The sequence below is a fragment of the Ambystoma mexicanum genome, chromosome 5q, assembly GCF_040938575.1.
Source record: "Ambystoma mexicanum isolate Mex_15411 chromosome 5q, UKY_AmexF1_1, whole genome shotgun sequence".
NCBI lineage: Eukaryota > Metazoa > Chordata > Amphibia > Caudata > Ambystomatidae > Ambystoma > Ambystoma mexicanum.
Genome location: NC_090933.1, coordinates 1,392,592,461 through 1,392,616,764, shown reverse-complemented (window position 1 = coordinate 1,392,616,764; position 24,304 = coordinate 1,392,592,461). Strand labels below are relative to the sequence as shown.

Genomic DNA, 24,304 nt, shown 5'->3' with positions numbered 1-24,304 from the left:
CAGAACTGCTTTCATTACTGATGAGTCGCAATGTGAAAAAATTAAGAATTGATGTTCTTAATTTGGGGTGGCTAACACGGGAGCTGTGGATATGGCGTGTTTCAACTCATCAAACGCCTCTTTCATTTCTCTTGTCCACCCCAATTTCTTGTCCCCCTTTTGTGCCTCTCTTAGTGCTGCGAGCAGGGGTCCTATGTATGAGCTGTAGTCAGAAACCCATGCTCTACAGTAGTTGCATAGGCCCAGGAACTACTGCAGCTCCCTCACAGTTTGTGGCTGTGGTGTGTTGGTTATGGCTTGTGCTCTTTGTGGTGCAATGTTTCTTCCGTGTTGTGATATTAGTTGGCCGATGTATAGTACCTGTTCCTGACAGTACTGTAACTTTTCCTTGTCTACCTTATACCCCTTCTCAGCCAGCACCGTCAGCATTTTTATTGAGTCATCCCTGCACCTCTTCTCAGTAGTGCTGCAAATCATTATGTCATCGGCATATTGCAGCACCGTGCTCTCCATTTCAATGTTTCCCAAATCCATCTGTATTACTCTATTGAAAATTGAGGGTGACTCGCAGTACCCTTGTGGTAACCTGGTGTGTTTCCATTTTGTATTTCTGTATGAGAAGCTTGTCAAGTCTTGTGAATCTGGGTGCAGAGGTATTGCAAAAAAAGCGTTCTTGAGGTCAATCACGGTGAACCGCGATGCCTCTGCTGGTATTCCACATAGTATCATGGCTGGGTTTGCTGCTATGGGGTATTCTGCCTCTACAATGTAATTCAAGAGCCTGAGGTCTTGGATGAAACGCCAAGACCCTCCTTTAGCTTTGCGCACTGGGTACACGACCGTGTTACATGCTGACTCTGATGGTACCAATATGCCATTATTTATCAGTGCTGTTATTGTTTCGTATATGCCCTCATCTGCCTCTTTTGATAGTGGGTACTGCTTCACTCTAGGTAGTATTGCACCCCTCTTCAACTTATGTTTAACTCCTCCAATGCTCTTTATGCAGCCCACGTCATAGGGACTGGTGGTCCACAGTGATGCTGGAACTTTAGCTATGTCTTCCTCATAAAATGGTACTGGGGTAGATGCAGGTGCCTCCAGTGCCATTTTCAGTGCTACTTTCTTGTATGTCAACCAATTTCTATGCTCATCATAAACACCATCTCTCCTTCTCCTTTGTCCTCTGAATAAAGCTCTTCGTCAGACACCTGCGTGAGCCTGCATCCCTCAGCCAGTGCTATTACTGCTCTCCATGCTCTCCCTTCCTTATCTTGGGCATGTACTGCGATGTAATCTGCAGTTGCTTTGATGCTCTCGATGCTCACCGAAATCACCTTCCCCTCTGGTTCACCAGCTGGTGTCTCAGGCCTGAACAAATATGCCTCCTCCAAATCTTTCCTTCTATTCCTGGCATCCATGCAAATGCCATGTCTGTTCCATATTGGAACAATTCGCTATACACTGGCTCAGCTCGAGCCACTGTTTGGCCACAGTAAGCTTGTAGTATTTGTCGTGCAGTAAGCATGTTTATTCCTGGTGTGGAGCAAATGATGCCGTTCTCCGTGAAGGAGATCGTCATATTTAATCTGCTCATTATTTCCCTTCCAAGTATGTTCACCGGTGACTCCCTTGAATACAGCAGTGGGACAGACATGTCATTATCCCCTATAGATAAGGCGATGCTATCAGTAAAAGGAACCAGCCCTCTAGCCCCAGAGAATCCTTGAGTGTTCATGGCTTTGCCTGACATTTTAAATGTACCCTCCCTTATGCAGGACCTAGTTGCCCCGGTGTCAACAAGGAAAGACAGTTTTTTGTCACCTATCGTAACCTCAATGCATGGTTCCTCCACACTATTAGGTGTTATCGACAGGATGGGACACATCAAAGACATCTGAGGGCTGTCCTATTGTGGGTATAGTGATTGTCTGCTTCCAGTGTAAGGGTTGTGTGCCAAGATGGCCACCTTCCCTAACTGTGTGTATTGCAGCAGTGTATCAATGGGGGTCAATTTATTGTCCTGTATCTCAGAGAGCTGTTGTACTGGTTGCACCTTTTGCTGCGGTGGTGTGTATGTCTGTACCGGCTGTTGTGATGATACTTGCTGTTGTGTGTTGCTCTGTTGCATTCCCTGCTGTTGCTGGTAAACTTGTTGCTCCCCCACAGGCCCATGTGGTCCCTGTTCTCCTCAGGCTGTTGTGTAAGGCCTCGCTCTACATGTACGTGACATGTGTCCTACCATTCCACAAATCCAGCATACAGGTGGTTCTCTGGCCTGCCATGGGAAACTTCCCGCATTGTCTTGGTACCTTTGTTGCCCATTGGGGTAGTAACTTCGAAATCCTCCCCCTTGCTGTTGTGCATGTTGGCCATATCCCCTCCCTCTCATCGTTCTGCCCCTTCCCCTGGGGTTGTTATGATATCCATTTCCCGGTGGCATGTACCCTCCTCCTGAGGGAGCCGTGTACGGTGGGGGTGGTGGCATCTGTTGCATTATAAGTTACGGTGGTTGGGGTGATGGTACTATTTGTTGTTGTGTGGGATCTTGTGCAGCCACTACTTGCGTGGGGGTTGGCGCCATAATTGCTGGTGTAGTTATTAGTGCTCCCTCCATGGTGTACTTTATTAGTTTTTTCTGCACTAATTTTGCCTCTTCTGCTTTTCTATCTTCTTCCTTCTGTTTCATCTTTTCTTGCCACATCCTACAGTGGTGTACTATTGTTAGTTGTATTTCCGGCCAGGCCTTAGCTTCCATTCCCACTATATTCTTCAGTTGTCTTTGTACTGTGTCCGGTAGCTCTTGTACTAGTATGTGGTAAAAAATGGCTGGTGTTTTGTCCCATTTTTCTTTAGTTTCCAAGCACCACTTCTCCTGAATCTCCTGGATATAGTCAACAGGATCTTCATTCTCACGTATCTTCCGTGACGTAATCGCTCCTATGTCTGATGTGTCTGGGTACTGGACCCTCAGGGCCTATCACAAAGCGTGTATGCAGTTGGCAAATGGCGCCCCGTCATGTGATGTGTTTGTTATTGTAAATCCGGGGAAGCCTGCCCTCTTCCAAATGTCATCTGCCGCGTCCCCTAATATTGATATTAATAGTCCCTTCACGTCTCCCACTGCTAGTTTCTGTCCCGCGGTGTGTTTTTCCATCTCGCATATCCATTTCCCTGCTCCTCCGCTTAGTGATGGGAGCCTGCATTTTATATTCTCCTTATCAACATGCTTCCAAGGGACATTTTGTGGTCTGGCCCCTCCCCTCTCCAACAGTGGCATTAAATTGTACCCCATTTGTTCCCCCTGTGATCTCGGGGTGGAATCCGTGTACTCCTACTCTTCCTCTGTGTCAAATAAATCTGTTGCCATATCTATATTACCGCTTCTTGTTGTGTCTTCTCCTTCGTTCCTCCTCCCTCTCCTATTACTCTCTTTGTCCACTGCAGGTGTCAGTGGCTGTTCGTCCTGCCTGCGCCCTGGGAGATCTTGGGTGTGGGTGTGAGTGGTCGTGTCGGGCATGATAGTGTGGATGTTACTGCGTGTGCTGTTCTTCCTGCCACTTCTCTTACCTGTTCTTCACCTTTCTTCTCTTCTTCCCTCTTCCTGCATGCCCATGGTGATTCCCCGTCAGTGCATGGGACGTATAACTTACTTAAGCCACTTCTTCCTTCTCTACCCACACCCTCTTCCTCTTTGCTGCAAAATTCATCTAGGAGCGACAACCCCCAATCTTTTCTTTTCCCCCTTACTGTCAACGATTTTTAAATCTATTAAATCCGCTCCTTTCTGTTCTCCTCCACTGTTTGCTCTCCCTTGCATTGATGTTGTAGCCACTTCCACATCCCGACGCGCGTATGTTCTTACCCCATGCTCCAGTTTCCTTTCTCTGCTCTCCTCTTCTTTCCTTTCCACAATTTCACCACCTATTTCCTCTCTCTTCTTTTTCAATATCCTTTCTTCCTCTCTCTTCCTCTCCCACTTTTCCTTTTCCTTTTTTAATATACTTTCTATTACTTTACCTTCTTCATATTTCCTGGTACTTTCAGAGAGTATGTTTTTCTTCCATAGTTCCATTTCCTTTTCCTTCTCTTCCTCCCTTCTCTTCATGTCACGCTGTGCTGCTCGAGATACCCTTTCCGCTATTGCCTTCATCCTCTACGCTTCCCTCTTCCTCTCTTCTATATTCTCCTTCATTCTTTCTAGTTCATCCCTACTTTCCTTCCTCTCCTTCCTCCGTCCTCGTTCCTCTTGCTCCAACTGCTTAATCGATGCACTCCGTTCACCCCTCAGTTCAGCCAATCGTTCCTCCAACATCTCCTCTTCTTCCTGTAACAGCTCTCCCTCCCTTGTGTCGTTCTCCTCACCCTCTCCTCTAATACTACTGTTGTCGTCCTTATTCATTCTTCTGACCATATCTTTTCTCCTCCAGTTAACGTCCCTCGCAGCTTTAAGAGCACCTGCACTGCTATCCAATTGTCTTGTCCTATGTTTGAAATGTGTTAATCGCTGTTCTTTGTGTTCACCGGCATGCAACTCGAACCCACCGTGCTCGTCACCTTCTCCCCCCTCTGGTAGCTACCTGTAGGAGTATATGGTGGGGGGCTGTATGCAGGGTTTGAGTACCCCTCAGCTGCCGTCAGCTCTTTCCTTGCTGCTTCTCGCAACTCCGTCACTGGATACAATCCACCTTCCTCCTTCTTCACTACCTTCGCTAGTGGCATGTCTTCTGTCCCTTCTTTCTTTACTTCAACTTCATGTGCAGTACCATACCTTTCATCCTCCTTCCTTTCTCTTACCGCGCACTGTGTGTTACTGTTCGCCGTTTCCCCGCTCCTTTCTTTCTCCTTCCCTTCCTGTGTTTCTTTGCTCCTCTTCTCTTCTGCCGTCCCTTCCACGATGAACATCCCTGTTGGTTCTGGCCGGGATCCCTGGAACATCCTCCACAACTTAAATACTTCCATGTGATGTGCCAACTTCTTCCCTTTGTACATGCTGTGTATGTGTGTCAACAGTGAGTGTTGGACGTATGGTTCAAAACTGCCGTTAGGCGGCCATGGTGTCGTCATTTTGTTGTCTGTTCCTTGTGTCCATTCTATTCTATATTTGATAAGTTTTTCCCTGTGCGGTGACAGCGTTTTGCAAATATGTTGGAGGGGGGTAGTCAGAGTGTCCCCACACCCCCTAGCTCCTGACCCGTATGACATGGTTATACGTTGCTCTTAACTCCCCTCAGCACAACTTTCGTTACCTGGCCCCGTAAATTTGGGGACTTTCGATCGTCCGCTAAAAGTAAAACAGTTACAAGTATACAGTCCTTTCCTCTGTTTTCCTCCTTTGATACATTTGGTACGGCCCCCTGCGGCCACAGTGCACGAAGCCCCCTGTGGCTGCGTGCCCTGTGTGACGTGCTTGTACAGCCGCCCCACCTTTTCCACTCCCCTCCTTCTTCCACCTTACTCAGCGTGGCCGGCGTTCTCCATGCACTGTCACTTGCCCCTTTTCACCCTTCCCGTATTTGGGGTGGCCGGCGTTCTCCGTGCGTTGCCTCCCCACCTCCGTTATGCCGCCCTTATCCTCTGCTCATTCCCCTACCAACCCTCAAACAACGCGATGTGGTCGAGTTATCCTATTAATGCCCTACGGGTGACGTCACCAACCTCTTTCAACTACTACCGGTAAGATCTTTACACTTCAAGAGAGCGCGCAATAAGTTTGAACTTCTTGTCCCCGTTAACCCCACAGCTGTCCTCTTGTTACGCCCGGAACAAGGTAACCAACAATACACTCTTATAATCGAACTGCGCACGCTGCATCTCCTAGCGTGTGACATGCCCCTCGCCGGGAGTGCTTAACCAGCCAATTATCTTCCGTACTTGGCAACAATCTAGCTACCTCCTACAGGAAAACGTCATCTATCTATCGAGTTTCACTGCTCGAGCAATAGGGATCCTCATCTACTCATTGATCAAAAACGCCAATTCATAGGAAAGCCACACACACCCCCTCTACAGGTGCCCACGATCTAGAACAATCAATGTCTACGAGCAACCGCACGTGGTGCCTTCTGGCTCCACGCACCCTGCTTCTGTGACATGGTAGAGGATAGCTCTCGTGCCTGTCCCGTTACCGCTCACTCGTCTATCAATACTTATTAGTCAAATCTTTGCAACACACTGTAATAACACCCCCCGCCACCCTTATTACAATTCCTCCCTCCTCCCCCACATTGTCACATTGCTTTTTTGGAGTGTCTTACTCACCAAGTTCTCTTGATGCGGGGCTGCTCAACTGTGTGCACCCCTCCAAGTGGCTCGCCACCTCCCCTCATCTGGACCACGTCTGGACACTCGCCAACCACGGGCGCGATACTTCTCAAGCGGCTCCCGAGGGCCAATATCCGGATTGTGTTGTCCAGTCTTCTCGCAGTTCCGCGATGGTCCTGTGGTCCTCAAAAGGGGGCAGCGGCAGAGGGGGCCGCGCCACCGGGCCTCCTCGCAAACGAGAGGCCTTGGAAAAAAGCTCGAAGAGAAAAATTAGACCTTAAACAGATCTCAGCAGTGCCTCCAACTTGTCGGGGTGATTTTCCCGGGGCCGGAAGAGCCGTCCGTGGACCTCCGGGCTGGGAGGCCCCAACTCCTCCCGTGTTCCCCAAAAGAGTATGAGACACACACAAGGAGCAAGGTGGTTCTGCTGTTTATTATAACAACGGCAGGGATGAGTCTCGGATAGTACGCGTCTGACCAGACCCTCTCACTCTTAGCGGGCTCGCAGGCCCTTTTTACTACAGTATGACGTGCTACCTGCGTCACCTGGGAAAGATAGCAAAACCTATTTCCACTCTGGATTGGTTCCTTGAGTGGTAGGGTTAGTATAGGGTACATATGGAGAAGAATATTAGTGGTTAAGGATGGGTCAGGTGGTACACTTGGGTTGTCCCTAATAATTGTTACTTCAGATTCGTTACAAGGAGACTCTTGGTGATTGGCTAACACTAATGGCGTCAGTGATGAGCCCCCCTGTATTCTGATTGGTTCTCCCACGAGCCCCCAAGCCTGGGACCATCGTCGTTCCCAGCTCGTGGTGTACCTGTCATTAGCAACAATGTGCAACTATGTGTTTGTGCGGACAATGGACATGTCTGTTCATGGTTTTGTGAGCGGGTCATTCCCATCGCCGTAGGTATCCATCTTGCTGCTTTGTTGTTGCAACCTGTGTCCCAAACGTGGGACCCAGGTGACTTTCCGTCTTGTGGGTCTGGCACCTTGTCAGATCGGCTTGGTCACGTGTCGAGAGACCGTAGCTGGAGCAGAATTATGAGCATTATATTTGTATTTTGTCTCTGTGGGCTTAGTGTTCATCAGGTGTAACCTTGGCGCTGGGCTCGCGGCATGGCAGTTTGCAACATCGTGGCCTTGGCTGTGAGCTCTTGCTGGTTGATTGTTCTGTATGGTCAGCACTTGTACTCTTGTTCTGAGAGGATTTCCATGGCGAGGCTCCTGCCTGGGACTCTTGCTTGCGGCCTACTTGGGCCTAGTTCATAAGTGGCGGTACATAATCCAGGGTATGGGGGTCTCGTGTTGACAGGGCGTCACAAGCGGTATTAGATCTATATGATGATGTCGTCATATTTATGGGTGGCGGGAGAAGCCTCAGCAAGCATATACACGAGCTCTTCAGGCATCTTGCGTTTCTGCATTACTATAAAAAGAAACCTGTGTGAAAAATAACAACGATGCACGTCAGTGAGCGTGTCAGTTATCTACGTCATAGCACTGAGTATGTTCTTCGTGTAGGTTGGTGTGTGAGTGACAAGTGTGCATGGTGGCACGTGTGTTCTTGTCAGTTGGCTATGTTGTTATGGCACCTCTAACAAAGTGGATACTTGTGGCTGTTGTCTTAGTCAAGCTCATCCATGCCGCAGGTGTCGGCTTGAGTCGGACAAGCTGGTAGGCATACCCTTATGTTCCTGCACCAGGGTATTTTGTCATCTGGTAGATAGATGAACTCGCCCCGTGGAGGGTGCCTGGGCCCTGATCCTCTAGGCCACGGTCTTGATGAGATTGGGGGGAGGTTATTTTCCCATTCTCCCACTTCAGAGGCTGTTACAATAGTCCAACCTAGAGAGAACCAGAGCTTGGGATAACATGAGCGTCTGGGGGAAGGAGAGGAAAGGCAGAGTACCTCTCAGGAGGTGCAGTAGGAAATTTTACTTTTTAGAGACCTCACAGATGAGGGCAGAGAAGAAAAGGGCGGAGTCAAAGATGACCCTGAGGTTCTCAGCCTCGCAGGTGGGGTAGGAGCAGGGCCAAGGGAGGCCAGCCAGAGAGTGAGGGGAAAGGATGGTGAAGGTGTGCCGATGAGGAGGATCTCCGTCTTGCTGGCATTCAGACAAAGATCATTGAAAGTTTAATATTAGCAGCTACCTCACAGTATTAAAAGGTATGGGGACCAGGACCTGTATAGGTATCCACTCCACATTTGATATAGGTTACCTTACTATCACTATCGGTGACCGTTTGACAATAATATTATTAGACTAATTTGGGGTTATTTTGAACTCTTCAATTCTAGAGTTTCTGTCTTTGGGATTTGTCCCTATTACTGTATATCGGACAACAGTCATACAGATTTTTTTGGAATTACATTGGGTACGCGGATTCTCAAATGTGTTTTTTAGTTTTTTAAATCAGGAATCTCCTTAATTATATAACTGAACTAATGGGTACTCTTCTATTTTCTTTCTCCATACATGTTTGTTTTTTCATTTTTGTGATCTTTGTGATGTTTTCTGAACCCACTCAATCCTCCCATTCACCAACCCTTGTTTCTCTGTCCAAACCAATGGCATACATGTTTGCAAACTACTAACTTGACATGCTATATGTAACTTTGAATTGTGGTATGAATGATAATACTTCAATATAATAATATGTTTGTTTGAACCTTTACCATTGGCGCTGAGTACTGGAATTTTTTGTGGTTTTCCTATCTTTGCATCTAGTTCTTCTATTATGACAATGGGATCTTCACTATATACTTTTGCTTTGACTTTTGCTTCCTATAATATACAACATTTCAAGCATTCCTGCCACAACTTCTTACTTACAGGGTAATTCATGGAATGAATGTGTGCTGAAAAGGGGAGCGCAAGCGTGAAAATCACAGTGCACACGTGCTAAAGCCGTGCACGCAGCCGTTTGTCGATTCATGGCATGCGCTGCGCGTGTTTTCCCTGGGATGTGCGCTAAATCCTTGGGTGGCGCACATGGGCGCACACGTCACTAGACGCAGTGCGCAAAACGTGCACAGCGAAGGCGCACAACGTGTAGCACACATAACAAAAGGGGGCGGAACACACGGAATGGGGAACAACGCGTGAAAATGTGGGAGTTACGGGGGAAGTACTGCAGCTAAATCCTCGCATCGCCCACACGTGCGCTAACAACACGTATTCATGGAATCGAACTGGGGAAACCTGTGTGCCACAAAAGACGCGCTAATCTGGAAACACGTACGCCAGCAGGAAGCAGGAGTAAGCGACCCGCACAGCATAAAAGTGCGCGCAAACAACAAACAAGCTCATACGCTACGATGAATATACCGTTCCTCTCAGCAGTGGTCATGGGACACCGCAGGAGGGGGAGTATAGCTAGGCCTCGCATTTATTTATCCAGGACCAGCCTTTTTGGGATGCCTGATGACCAGGTCTGTGGGAGGTACAGGTTTCCACCACAAATAATCTTAGAACTGGTTGCTGAGTGGGAGGATGACCTCACATCACCCAACCTGTGCTCCCAAGCACTGAGTCCCTTGGAAAAGGTGGTCAATGTACTGTATTTCTTGGCTACTGAGTCATTTCAGCGGACAAGTGCCATAGTTGGGGGTGTCTCACAGGCCACTAAGTCATGCTGCCTACACTAGGTGTTGGTGATCATGACTGCATGCCCCTCAGTCCGCAGGCACACCTGCAGAAAGGCAGGCCATGGTCCAGGACTTTTATGTGGTGGCACACTTCCCCAAAGTGCTAGGTGCCATTGCTTGCACCAATGTGGTTCTACGTCCTCCCAGGGCCACTGAGCACATCTATTGAAACCGCAAGCACTGACATTCCATCAACGTGCAGGTGGTATGTTATGCCAAGGGAATAATCACCTCAGTATATGCCAACTATCCGGGGTCCAGCCATGATAGTTTTATATTTAGAATGTCACCCCTAAACTGGGACCTGGAAGCTGGTGAGTACAAATGCCTCTGCACATGCATGCATGTTAGACACTGAGAAATGGCCAAACCCAACTAATGACAACCATTATCACCTCCCCAGGGGACAGTGCCTACCCTCTGAGCACCTACATAATGACGCCAACATGGAACCCCACCACAGCACCTGAGGTAAGATGCAACACAGCCGATATTGCAACCCGGGGCATAGTGGAGCGCACATTCGGCGTGCACAAGTCACGTTTTCGCTCCCTTGACCGCTCTGGTGACCAGCTGCTATATGCGCCCCCAGTAGTGTGCAGGATCATAGTGGCAGCATGTGTCCTGCACAATGTTGCCACCCAGCGGGGAGGGAAAGGGCACGTGGTGAGGCTGCCCGTACCCAGCTTGTGGCAACTTATTTCACCTAAAATCCCACCCCTGCGGAGTGGACACAGCCCTGGCACATACCAGCAGACAATCAATGATGATGACAAAAGGGACAGTCAACTGTCACAACCATACCAGCCTGAGATTGTTCACCTGGAAGTGCTACATTGTGTGCATCCCTAGCTACTCAAACACACCCAATGCTGTGTCAGTAAAAGTCATGCATTCATGCAGCATGAAGGACTACCCCCTTGCAAAATAGAACACCCAAATAGTGGATTGTCACCCAACCCCTCCCTAACCCCATCTCAGCTGCCCAAGTCGCCATGGCATGCAACGTCAAAGCAACCAAATGAATGCACAACACATGACACAAGTGTCACAAGGTGCACTGTCCCACATGGAAACAGGCCAGAGGCAATTCCCTCTCACTAATGAAAACGAAGCAGCATATATGAACAAATACTTACCAGCAAGAGAAAACATTAGTACAGGACCCAACAGTGGCAACGTATGACAGTTATAAAAGAAAGTAGTGCAAGTGTCACAACCTGACAAAGGCAGCACATCGACCCCTTCCAACTGCAGTGTGTTGCTGGTAGGCAAATGTGGCAGTGTACTGCATACAACATGAACTGCATCTGCAATGGAGAGGGGCTCGTTAAGACACGAAGAAGCTACATGTATATATGCAAAATGTCATGTATGGAATACAATATACAAATCAACCATGCAGTGGAGAAATCATCACCAATCCCCACTAGGGGTATATGTTATGTTATGTTATGTTACTTTGTATTTATATAGCGCCTTATGTACCATTGGTATGGTCTCAAGGCGCTGGTAGGTTGAACGCCCTCAGGAACCGGAGTTTAAGTCAGTAGAGAGAACAGAGAGAGTCAAAAGGTGCGTGTGAGCACCGTATATGTGTGCAGCTGGTGTAGCATTCAAGTGATGTTATGTTAATGTTAAAGGACATTTGTACTGCGCACTATCACCACCTTAGTGGTCCCCTGGCACTCTGGCGGCTCTGAAAGAGGAGGGGAGGTTGAGTTAGTGGGAGGAAGCAGGAAAAGTGCAAGAGAGCAGTGATGTGCTGTTGGCGGCCTCAACCCGGTGGGTCCGTTGGCTGGGCCTGGGATGTTTGCGGCCGGTAGTCATTGTGTACTGTTGTGCAAGACTATGTGTGTTTTTGTTTTGTTGTTGCGATGTAGTGAAGTTTGTTGTGCTGTATGCAGAAAGGGAAATTGTTAGTAGGGTTGGTTAGTTTGTGTCTCTATCCTGAATTGATGCGCTCGGCTTGCGTAGTCTCCCCTGACGTGGCTCTGTCCTGATCTGGGTCCGACTGGCATATAAGGTTCCTTACTTCTCTGGCACCCACCTCTAACATGCTCTCTCATAGCTCCCCTTATCCTCCCTTCATACTCCAGTGGCCAGTGCACCTGCCAATGTCAGCCTCTCAGGTAATGTGGTGATTTCCAATATCTCGACAATTCCACATCACTGCGGTTCCTGGTGGTAACTAAGGGGCGGGCGAAAGTGTTGGTGGGATTGTCTGGGGTAGTTGACTCAGTTTCCGTGCGTGTCGCCTGTGTTCCAATTTATCCGGTGTTACCCATCCAGGTGCCATGGGAGTTACCGTCTCGGGTCGGGGATGTCCGTGTCCTTTCCGGTTTAGTCATCCTTTTTCCGGTTATGGTTTCCAGATTTGGTCTGTGGTGTTGAAGAGCCAGGTTTTTAGATATTTCCTGAATTTTAGGTGATCTTCAGTGTTTCTTATTTATTTTGGGATGTTGTTCCAGGTTTTTGTGGCTACATGGTAGAAGGAGGTGCCTCCAGGTTTTTTCTTAAGGTATGGTTTGAGTTCCAGGCAGATTTTGTTGCTTGATCGGAGGGGTCTTGTTGGTTTGTAGAATGTTATTTTCTTTTGTAGGAATTCTGCTCCTTGTCCGCTGATTGTTCTGTGCATTATGCACATTGTTTGGAAGGTGATGCAGTGTTTTACTGGGAGCCAGTGTAGTGTTTTTAGGGCTGGAGTGATGTGGTCTCTTCTGGATAGTTTGAGGAGTAGTCTTGCTGCTGCATTTTGGATCTGTTGCAGTTTCTTCAGGAGGTATTCTGGTATTCAGAGGTAGAGGCTGTTTGCATAGTCGATTTTTGACATTATTAGGGTGACGATAGTGAGTGTTTTGTGTGTGAAGGAGAGGAAAGGTAGAATTTGTCTTGCTGTGTGGAGGAGGAAAAAGCATTTTTTCACTGTTGCATTTATTTGTGGTTCCAGGGTTAGGGTGTTGTCCATTAGGATCTCAGATAGCTGCTTCTTAGCGGTAGGTGTGGTGGTTGAGAGATCAAGCGTATGTGTTTGTTCTGGCTGGTTGTTATCCAGAACAAATCTGGCTGCATTAGGGGTGTGTGTCACCAGCAGTGTTTAGTTAGGGTGATGGGCGGTATGGGACAAGTGATGGTATGAGAACAGTTATACCGAATGGTGTCATAGTATTGCTGTGTTCTATTTGAGTGGTGGTGTAAAAAAGAGAGTAAGCGTGGGGTGTGATATGGTCGTTTATTTTAGGTGGTTGAGATTGTGCCCATTCCAATAGTTCCATGTACTCCATCCGTTCCATGGACTCAGACTGTTCCATCCACATATTTCACCCGTTCTATCCACATGTATCATATATTCCATCCACATGTTTCACCTGTTCCATCCATATACTTCACCTGTTCCATCAATATACTGCGCCAAATCATCCTCATACTTCACTCGTTCCATCCATGTACTTCACCCGTTCCGTCTACAATATTTCACCCGTACCGCCGACAGGCTTCACCCGTTTCATCTACATACTTCACACGTTCCATCTACATACTCCACCCTTTCCATCTACATACTCCACCCGTTCCATCCATACACAGTTTGGACTGCAGACTGCCCACACAACTTATGGGAGCCCAATGCCTCTGTGTAAGTTACTGTCACTTGGTCACACCCTTGCGAGCCCATGGAAAGGGGAAACAGCAGTGGCATGTGTGTCAGGAACCCAAGTTTCAAACCCAAACACAGGTCAAGCCTGCATGTGCCCAGCTGGAACACACAGTGGATGCCTACGGGAGCCACACAAAGCAACACACTGTAACATGATTTTACAATCTGAAAGAAAAAGTTATCAACAAAAAAGGAAATGTAAATAAATAAAAAAAAAATGAAAAATAAAAAAAATGAAAATCAAAACAAAACAAAATAAATACAAATAAAAACAAAATATCAAAATACTAATTTTATTTAAAAAAAACCTAAAATATAAAAAATGCAAAAATCAAATGAAAACATAAATGAAAATGAAAATAATAAACTGAAAAAAGCAAAAGAAAAAAGAAAATAAAAAAATCAAATTCTAATTAAAATTCCAAAATCAGAATCAAATATGAAAATCAAAAATGAAAAATAAAAAAAATAAAAAAAATGACAAAAAGAAAAATGAAAAAGAAAAATAAAAAATGGCCATGTGTCGACCGGGGGAGGCACCCAGGAGGGAGCAGGTACAGGGTGCACCCCAAAACCCACATGCGTGGATGTTGAGAAAAAAAATTAAAAATAAAACCCTCCATGGGCTCAAGGCTTGCACGGCTACACTATAGTGGGAGAACCGCTGTCGCTGTCAGCACCCTCTAGTGCTACATTAGAAGGTGTGCTTGGTATGGGAGGCAGACCACGCAAAGCCCTGGCATGCTCCTCCATGCCAGCAAGCATGCAAGTCTGAAAGGTTTGGTTCTGCACGATGATGGTCCGGAGATCCCCATGCAGCACCTCACAGGTAGCACAGACTTCTGCCTGCAAGGCCTCGCGTGATGCCCGGATCTCCTCACGGGTTGCCTGGAGCTCAGCTGAGATTGTGCGCGTTAGCTGCTCCAGCTGCTGTTCTGACCTTGTACTCTGGGACACCTCAAGTGCACCCAGAGTATCTCTGAGGGACCTGTGTTCTAACCTCAGGGCATCCCTGTGGGCCTGTGACTCAACAGATATGGCTGTGCACAGAGTCTCCAGTACAGCCCGTTGGTCCCTGTTGGACGCCAACATGTCCTCCCTGTGTGAGCGGCATATGGACTTTGTTGCCTGCTGCTGGAGCTCCACCTGCCTTTCAGGGGGGAGAATTGAAGTGGCCACCCTATCCACGGCCTGAGCCATCATCTCACACGATGCCCCTGTTGTGCTGCAATAGTTACATGGAGTTCTCCCACACAGTATTGCCTGGTGGTGCACAGACACCGCGTTTGTGGGCACTACACCTGTTTGGGGCAAGGTGATGTGCACATTGCTGTTCTGGCACTGCCTGAGGCTGCAGGACTGCATTCCTCATTTGAACTGCTGGCCCAGGAACAGGAGCAAATATAGTGGAGTGTGACCCTGCATCCGTAACCGTCACATGCAGACATTCCAACAATGAATGCCCCATAGAGGGTTCTACCCCCAGTGCAGGTGGGTTGGACAGAACAGCATCCCTGCCAGAAACACTCACCTGCGACGGGGCATTTGTCTCAATGTCAGATTCAGCACCTGAGCCATAGAGGTCTTCGTAGGTGTACCCAGAGACACCCGTGGACAGGATGGTCTGTAGGACTAATGGATTTTCACCCACCACCACCCCCCGTCCTCCACTGGTGCCTGGTTGGGGCTGTGAGTACTCCTGCCCCTGCGCCATCTCCTCATCCTCAACAGCATCTAGTTCCTCATCACCTGCACACACATAAAACAAAAGTAATGAAGACAGGCATGAACAGCATAGCTGACACACATAGGCATCACAACCTACACATCAAATACATTAATGACACATGTCACACATGACACTAACTCTAGCATGCATGGACTGAGAATGAAGTGGAAGGGGACCCTAAAAGCAGACACTGAGAGGCCACCAGGGGGCGCAGGCAACATGGCTGCCTGAGCTGAGAGCTCCGTACCCAGCCCCGGGTAATCGCTGATAACGCAGTGGAGTGAGGCCCCCACTCATCTCGAGACCCCCCCACGAGACCGTAGGAACCCTCGCCCCCCAGCTGGGTCCAACTCCGACCCTCGGCCGTGAAGGCTTCGCCGAGTTCGCCCATCCGAGGGAGCCGCTGACCCCTCCCCCCACACCGCGGCGTGGGACTCGACCGCAGGCCGCGGCGGCCGCGCCGGATCGGGAGAAGGGGAGATGCAGAGAGCGTGAAAAGCCGAGACAGGGACTGGACGCGGGACCAGCGGCCGAGCGAGGAGATAATCCGAGGCCGGGACCCGTAGTGTGGCGCGTCGGCCCGGCGCGAAAGGTGAGAGCGCTCCCAGCACACCCAGGACATAGAGGGGCGACGCAGGAGTGACCCCCCCCCACCACCTTCGACCTCGGCCCCTCCAGGGACTCGACGTGGGGCAACAACCCTTGACACCCCCACGAACTCCGGCCTTGGAACCCCACGACGGGGGGACAAACGGGACCCGCCACTACGCCAGTGAATTCCGGGAGGACCCCGGGTGGGGAGATCCACGGCAAAAGGAGGTGAGCACTCCACCAGAGCACGACGCCGCGCGCATACCCTGGGAGGCATACCAAGGGACCACATAGACACCAGACCTCCGGCATCTCGACCGGGTCCCGCTCCACACACAAAACCGGTATCTTTCGGGATCATCAACGGGGGGACCCCCGTCCACCAGGAGCTCACCCGCCCCATCCACGGGGCTACGAACTACACACGGCGCCCTCCCACGAAACTGTGGAATAGACAGGCCGCATCACCCACCAGAGTGCTCTTCCCATGAGCTGGAGGGAGACCCTCGCCAAATACCAATTCACGGCTCCTGACGGCGAAATGGCGGCAGGGAGTGCCTCTACCCCCCCTCCCCCCCCGACCTGGGGGCGATACAGAACAATATCCAGACAATCCTGGAAGAAATACGCGGGATGAGAACCGACATGGGGGCTAAATTGGCTGACCTTGCCACCAAAGTCACCACCCTCGAGGACCGGATGGAAGGGGTCGAGAACAACCAGCTCTCCACGGCGCTTCTCGAGACCCAGATGGAGGTCAGATTTCAGGACGTGCTACGGCGGGAGGAGGAACTTCTGTTCAAAGTGGACGATATGGAGAACAGAGAAAGGAGGAACAATTTGCACATTTTTGGGCTGGTGGAATCTGAGGGTGAGACCACACAAGGTCTGGAGGGCAAAGTACTGGACATCATAAGAATTGTCTTGGGTGATAATGCTGGAGACGAGATAAAATTTGACAGGGTCCACCGGGCGGGCGGAGGAGGCAGAGGCCCGCGTTCGGTGCTGGCTCGGTTACATCACTACAAAGATAAAGCCAGGATCCTCGAGAAGGCAAAGAACCTAGGCAATATCCAATACGGAGATTCCAGGGTGTCAGTCTTCCAGGACCTCTCAGCCCTCACCCTACTAATGAGGAAGAAATGCGGTGCCCTCACAAAATGGCTACAGGGGAAGGGGGTCAGATACCGCTGGGGCCACCCCTTCTCCCTATCGTTCGAATGGCAGGGAGAGAAATATCACTTGGCCTCGGGGGAGGACATCCAGAGGGCCACAGACGACCTGCTTGGTGACCTGCCCGCTCCCTCGGGCAGCGGGGAGGGTGGCGCCCAAGACCCCTCCAGAGGCCCGGTGGGTCCGGGTAAGCTCAGCGGCAAGTCAAAGGTCAAAGGCACTCGTAAATTTCAGAAAACGAGACATCCACCAACGGCTTCTGAGGGCCGCCCAAATCCATGACTATACCACTCTCCGGGGGGTTGAGGAACCCCACCGATGCTCCTGTGCTCTGAGCCTTGGCGGAGCTGGAAATGAAGGCCGGGCTGCACGGGGCCGAGGCCAGGCGCCGCGTTGGCACGAGGTTTAAACCGCCGGTATTGAGGGGCGGAAAACAGTTAAAGGCAATGTTAATGTTTTGGTTGTGTTTTCCCCGATGAGGGGCTAAGTTTGGACCTTGGGGTGGGCGGGGGGGCGGGGGAGTTCGTTGGTTCCCGTCCCGACCGCCCACATCGAGGCAATGGTTGGGGTCGACACAAATTGGGGAAAAACAAAAGATGGGGATCCCTAACAAAAGAAATACCCGGGGCTGGGGTAAGAGTCCTTGGTGGTTCGTTGACCAACCCCGACACCTGTTGGGGGGCGTGGACGGACGCCTTACAATGACAGGGAGTAGGGAAGGGGGGGAGGGAGGGGGAGGACAGGGAGGGGGAAGTTGGGTGGGGGACACAGGGGACGGGAGGGGGGAATAGCCGAGTCAAACTAGGGTTCACAACGCGGAAACAGACCACAGGGCAACACTGCGACACAGGACAAATAGGAGGGGCTTCCCCACACGACAATGGTTGAGGGCAAGATAGGCACACTCAATGTCAAGGGTCTCAACTCACAGAACAAGAGATCACTGACGAGTAACATGTTTCGCAAACAACAACTAATGGTACTCTTCCTCCAAGAAACTCATTATAGACAGGGCAAGGAATCACCCATAAAGGGAAGGGACATCGGATCCAACTACTGGGCCTCCCACAGAAGTTCAAAGAAGGAGGGGGTAGGGATCCTCCTGAATAAAGCGTTCCACCTCTCCAATATTGAAACCAAGAGGGGCTACGGGGGGCGATTCCTGGCAATTAAGGGCACCCACGAGGGCGAACGCATCACCCTGGCCACTCTTTATGCACCCAACTCCGGCCAGATTGGATTCCTCACCCAAATCATGGGGACGATCGATGAATGGGCGGAAGGGGCCATGATCCTTGGGGGTGATTTCAATCTTGTAATGGACCCCAAACTGGACTGGTGGACGGCCCGAGGGGTTGAACCCAAGGCGACATCTAGGGACAACATCTCGCTCCAGACTCTCCTGAGGGAGCACTATTGGGAGGACGTCTGGCGGACAGCCCACCCAGAACCGGGGGGCTACACATTTTTCTCCCCCCCACACTTCACATACACCAGAATTGACCTGCTCCTGATCTCCAGAGAGGGCGGCGGAGTAGCCACAGACCCACGAGTTGAGGCAATAACCTGGTCCGACCACGAGCTTCTGGTGGCATGCTGGTCTCTCCCCGTCTCCCCCCGGTCATCACACTGGAGGTGCAATGACTTGCTTCTCAGAGACCCAGTCTTTAGGGACTTCCTGAAAGGCGAAATGGCGGCATACTTTGAAACTAACGACAATGGGGAAACAGACATGTCGACGGTGTGGGAGGCGGCAAAGGCCACCTTTCGTGGCCTCCTCATAGCAGAGGGAGCCAGACGCAAACGGGAAAGAGGGCTCATCGAAGCCAGGATACGGGCAGACCTTGGAACCCTGCGGAGTAGGCTCAACCGGGAGGGGACAGACAGGGAATCCATCTTAATGGAAATGAGGGAGAAGAGACAGGCCCTACACACGGTTCTCATAGGAGAGGTGGTTAAGAAGCTGAGATATACGCGACAGAGGTACTACGAGAGGGGAGACAGGGTGGGAACGCTGCTGGCTCGCAGAGCCAGAGGATGCCGACTGGAGAGGAGGGTTGGTCCCATTCGAGGCCGGGAGGGTTCCATGCTTAACAATAAGGCGGAGGTCGTGGGCTCCTTCGCAGATTATTATAAGGAACTGTACACAAAACAGGAGGGAACATCACCAGAGGAGATGAGGGCATACTTGGAGGAATACCCCCCGCCCCACCTATCTGAGGCGGAATTACAGGAACTAGAATCTGAGATAACTGTCGACGAGGTCGAGGCAGCCATCAAAAGGCTGAGGGTGGGCAAGGCCCCGGGGGGAGATGGCTACACAGCCGACTTTTATAAACAGTTCGCACCCTCGCTGGTGGAGCCCCTGGCCAAGCTCTTTAACCAAATTCGCAATGAGGGGACGCTCCCGCCCTCCTTCCTCCAGGCCCTAATCACGGTTATTCCGAAGCCAGGGAAGGACCTGAGGGAATGTGGCTCCTATAGGCCCATTTCCCTCCTAAATCTTGATGCCAAGATATTCACTAGGATTCTGGCCTCCCGCCTAGAGAGGTGTCTTCCTCGACTAGTCCACCCCGACCAGGCGGGTTTTATACTCAATAGACAAGCCTCGGACAGCATGCGTAAGACTCTCCATGTGCTGTACTCGAGGGAGATCCGGAGCGAAGGAGCCCTGCTCCTATCCTTAGACGCAGAGAAGGCCTTCGACAGGGTGAGCTGGGAGTTCATGGGGGAGGTCCTCTCGGCGGTGGGGATGGGCCGGAGGTGGATGGGCTGGCTGGCAGCACTGTACTCCTCCCCAATAGCCAGGGTAATAGCCAACGGGACGAAATCGGAATCCTTCCCCCTGGGGCGGGGTACAAGACAGGGATGCCCACTGTCCCCCCTGATATACGCCCTAGTCATGGAACCCTGGGCAATCTCAGTACGCAAGAACAAAACTATCTCAGGGGTCCAACTGGGCGACACCCACTGTAAGATTAGTTTGTTCGCAGATGACGTCCTCCTGTATATCACTAAGCCATCACGGACGATCCCTCATGTACTTCAGGCCCTGACGCGCTATGGCAACCTCTCTGGGTACAAGGTCAACCTAAACAAGTCGGTGGCCTTCGTGGGGGGCCAGTTGCCGGAACCTGAGGTACAATATGTACAAAGTCTCCCCTTCCAAATGCAGAGAGAGGGGTTCCGATACTTGGGGATCCAAATTCCATCTACACCGGGCGACCTCTTTGAGCGTAACTTTACCCCACTATGGACAGCGGTGAAGAGAGATATAGAGAGGTGGGCGGCGGCGGGGTTCTCATGGATGGCTCGGCTCAACCTGATTAAGATGGTAATACTCCCTAAATTTCTATTCCTTTTCCAAATGCTCCCCACCCAGGTGCCGAGGCCCTTTCTTAATTCAATGAAGCGGGTATTGCTTAGATTCCTCTGGGCGGGCAAGAAACATAGAATCTCTTACGATGTCTTGACAAGACCGAAGGAGGATGGAGGAGTGGGGTTCCCCGATTTCGATGCATACTACAGGGCATCTCAGCTAAGGATCTTGGTTGACCATTTTAACCCAGGGACGGAGAAACAGTAGGTGGCCCTGGACAATAGACTTCTCGGCCCCAGTCACGATTGATGAGCAGTTATGGGTCCCAAGAACACGCATTCCGAGGAGGATACACGAACACCCAGTACTGGGGGTCCTCTGGTCTATCTGGAAGGAGGGGAATTATTTCAGGTGGCTCACGACTTGGCCCTCACCGCTGAGTTGCATCTGGGCACCTCCATTCCTGGCCAAAATAGCAGAACCAGCGGCATACCAGAGTTGGTACGAGGCGGGCCTGGTTAGGGCCTGCCATCTATGGGTGGGGGGATCCTTCATGCCCCTTCCAGACCTCGAGGAGGCGCTAGGTTTGGGTAAACTGTCCCCATTCCGCTACCTTCAACTTAAGGGAGTTCTTTAGGAACCTTCATGGGGGGACACTCTTAGGAGAGACCTCACAGACTTTGAGAAAACAATCATCTCCACCCAGGGCTCCAGGGGGGTGATAGCCCGGTTGTACAGACTCCTCCTGTTTTCAATTCCGAGGGACCCCCCCCCCCCGCACGAACGCAATGGGAAAGAGACCTGGGAAATGCAATAGATGATAGGAGATGGTCCAAGATGTGTATCCGAGCCCATCACTCAACCACATCCCTCCAATATAGACACCAGGCATTAAAGGTTCTACACAGGTGGCACTATCCCCCCCAGAGATTATCTAGAATGCTCCCGGGCTATGACCCACACTGCTGAGAAATGTCGCAACACCACTGGAGATTACATACACATGTGGTGGTCGTGCCCCAGGGTACAGATGTATTGGGGAGAGGTCCTATCCTGGATCAAGGGAGTGGATGGGATAGACAGACCCCTCTGTCCCTGGCTGCTCCTCTTTGGGATCGAGGTCGGGGATGACCAGGAGGACACACAGGGCCACATGCTCCAGGTCATGCTTGTGGCGGCCAGGAGTTGCTTGGCCCAAAAATGGAAAACCCCAAACATGCCACAGGAAAGGGAATGGGTAGCCAGGGTCCGAGCGATTTATGATATGGAGTTCCTCACGCATGTCCTTGATGAATCCAGTACTAACATCGGAGAACTTTGGCTTCCGTTCTTTGAGAGATACGAGAGCAATGCGTGAGGGGTCCAGCCCTTGGGACGGGCCCGGCTCCGCCCCTTGGACAGGGCGATAATGTTCAGGTGGGGACCTCATAGACACCCACTGATTGGGACATGTTCTCTCCCCCCCACAAGGGGGCCTTGAAGGGTTGAGCCCAAGGACAAATGTGCAAGATGTGCTTAACGCCTGTGCTCTGTGAATGTGTATTGGACTCCGCAGTGTTGAATTCAGACTCTACTTTGACCATACGGGTAGGGGGGTGGGGGGGTGGGGGGTAAAAAGGGCTATTGGTAGGAATGTTCCTTTTTCTTTTTAAAATGTAATGTTTGTTTCTCGGATGCAACGTTTGTAGTAATAACCCACAAAATGTCAATAAAAACATATTTTCAAAAAAAAAAGCAGACACTGAGGACTTCAAGATGGAAAAGCAACACATGTGCTGCATGCTGCATAGCACCTGCATCACACATTATCCTGTGAGTGGCATGGACAATCCACATACATGACACATGCCAGCACACAGATGGCACCTAGCATAGCCATGGCCGATTTGACAAGGACACCCAGATGGTAGCAAACCAGTACTGTCCCCATCCATGTGAGATGCACATTATGAAATAGAACATGCAAAAGAGTGTGAAAAAACACGCATGTGTCACACGCTGCAACAAAGCCAGTGTTTACTAATACAGTGATGGCCGGCACATGGATACATCAATGGTTGGTCATTTGGACATGACAAGTCATTTGTCATGTTGAATATTCAAACATGGCCCCAAAGTGATCATGTGCAGAGCATTTGAAGGTGCATAAAAGTCAATCAGCCTGATGGATGGAATCATTCCCATAAAAAGTAAACAAATGTGGGGCATTGTGGGGTGAAATCTATGTCTGAAGTATAGTGAATTTGGGGCAGAACGGCATAAAAACGTGTGTTAATCATGCAAAGGATTCCATCAATAAAACAGAATGAACAGGAAAACAGTATTAACAATGTTGTGGCATGATGGCAGTTGAAGGGCAAGTGCAGTAATCAGGTGCAAAGTGTTAACTGCGGTCAGAAGGGATACTGTCATACCCATACCCAAGGATGGGGAATGGTTTGGAGGGACCACATGGGTGACCTATTGCAGTCATGACTACACAGCCTCACCTGGCACTCAATCAGAACACATCACCCAAGCAACATACACATGGTTTGCACACACTTGCATGGCCACTCACCGGACATTGCCTCAAGATCTGGTAGGTCTCCCACACCTTGAATCTGATCCTCTGTTATGAAGCCTCCAGCGAGTGACTCGTGTTCTGTGAGTACTTCCTCCTCTGGTGGAGACCCACTGCCAGTCACCAGAGTAGTGGCATGATTGGAAGCCAGCTTGTTTTTAGCTCGGCGTTTGAGGTCATTACACCACTTTCAGCAATCATCAGCTGTGCGCCTCACAAATCCAAGGGAACTAATCTGGTCCGCGATGCACTGCCAGTGGGCCCTACATTGAGCAGTCGTAGTCTTGCACCCTGCCGTTACCAGCATTTCGCAGCCATGGGCCGACATGTAGCCCACAAGTGCGTCTAGTTCCACATCATTGAAACTCTGCTTCCTTGACGTGCCAGAGGGGTGAGCCGTGTCTGGGGTCGCAGCCTGTTCCACAAGAGCATGCTTCTTCCTCTTGAGAGGTGGTGCGGACCCTGAGTGGCTTACGCCGCTCTGGTCGGTAGGGGCTGAAGCGCAGGTGGATTGGGCACTGGAAGCAGGCAAAGGCACAATGATCAAAGGTCTCACTGCAGTCATTGGCTGCTGGGTGCTGTTGCCAGGACCAACCTTGGTGTGATGGTCTGGGACCAACACTGTCCCAGCTGGGCGACTCAGAGCTGGGGTGGATTGAGCTGCAGCTACCCCTGCAGCCTCCTGACCCTGGCTACTTGGGGCTGCAGATGATATTGCTGCCCCAGATCGATGTGGCCTGGTGACAGCAACTTTCACCGCCACACGTGACTTTGACTTTGTGACACGGAAGTCGGCCTGTGAGTCATCCCGTGCCAGTTCAGTGAACAATATGGGCCGGGTTAACAGGGCCTGAGCTGGGATGGTGTCAGCTGCATCACCCCGACCCATGGGGGGGGGGGCATAGGTGTTCCTGATTGGTCGTCCACACACTGGCCTCCTGGGCTACCCTGCTCATCCTGGCCATGTCCCCCACTGCGGACACCTCTTGGAGGTCAGCCACCTTTGCCTCCCTTACCACTTGGCCGCCTCCCAACCATAGCACTGATGTTCTTGTGCGAATGGGAGTTGCAGTAAAAAATTGTCCTGGGCAATTGGGGTGAATGGGGCAGGGTACTAGATGGAATAAGTACCCCTGTCCTCTAGCAAGGCTGTCTGTGACCCCTGGGGGAATATGACGGGTCATGCACCGCTCAGGCACCCCGAAAACAAAATGTAAGGTGCACACGACCCCTGGTAGCCCACGTGCATGGAATAAAGGACCCGCACTACACTGTGGCACCCAGAAACAGAAAAATAAGTGTACACATGGTACATGCAGGCTACAATGACCTCTGAATGGGTACGTGACACA

General features: G+C 50.6%; 1 protein-coding gene across 1 annotated transcript in view; it reads right to left on the bottom strand.

Moving 5' to 3' along the window:
• Positions 1-24,304, bottom strand: part of LOC138498455 (uncharacterized) — a 403,932-nt gene that overhangs the window by 274,055 nt on the left and 105,573 nt on the right. The window contains exon 4 of the mRNA XM_069622206.1: positions 4,546-4,993. Within this exon, the coding sequence (XP_069478307.1) occupies positions 4,546-4,993 (448 nt within the window). The remainder of the gene's footprint in view (positions 1-4,545; positions 4,994-24,304) is intronic.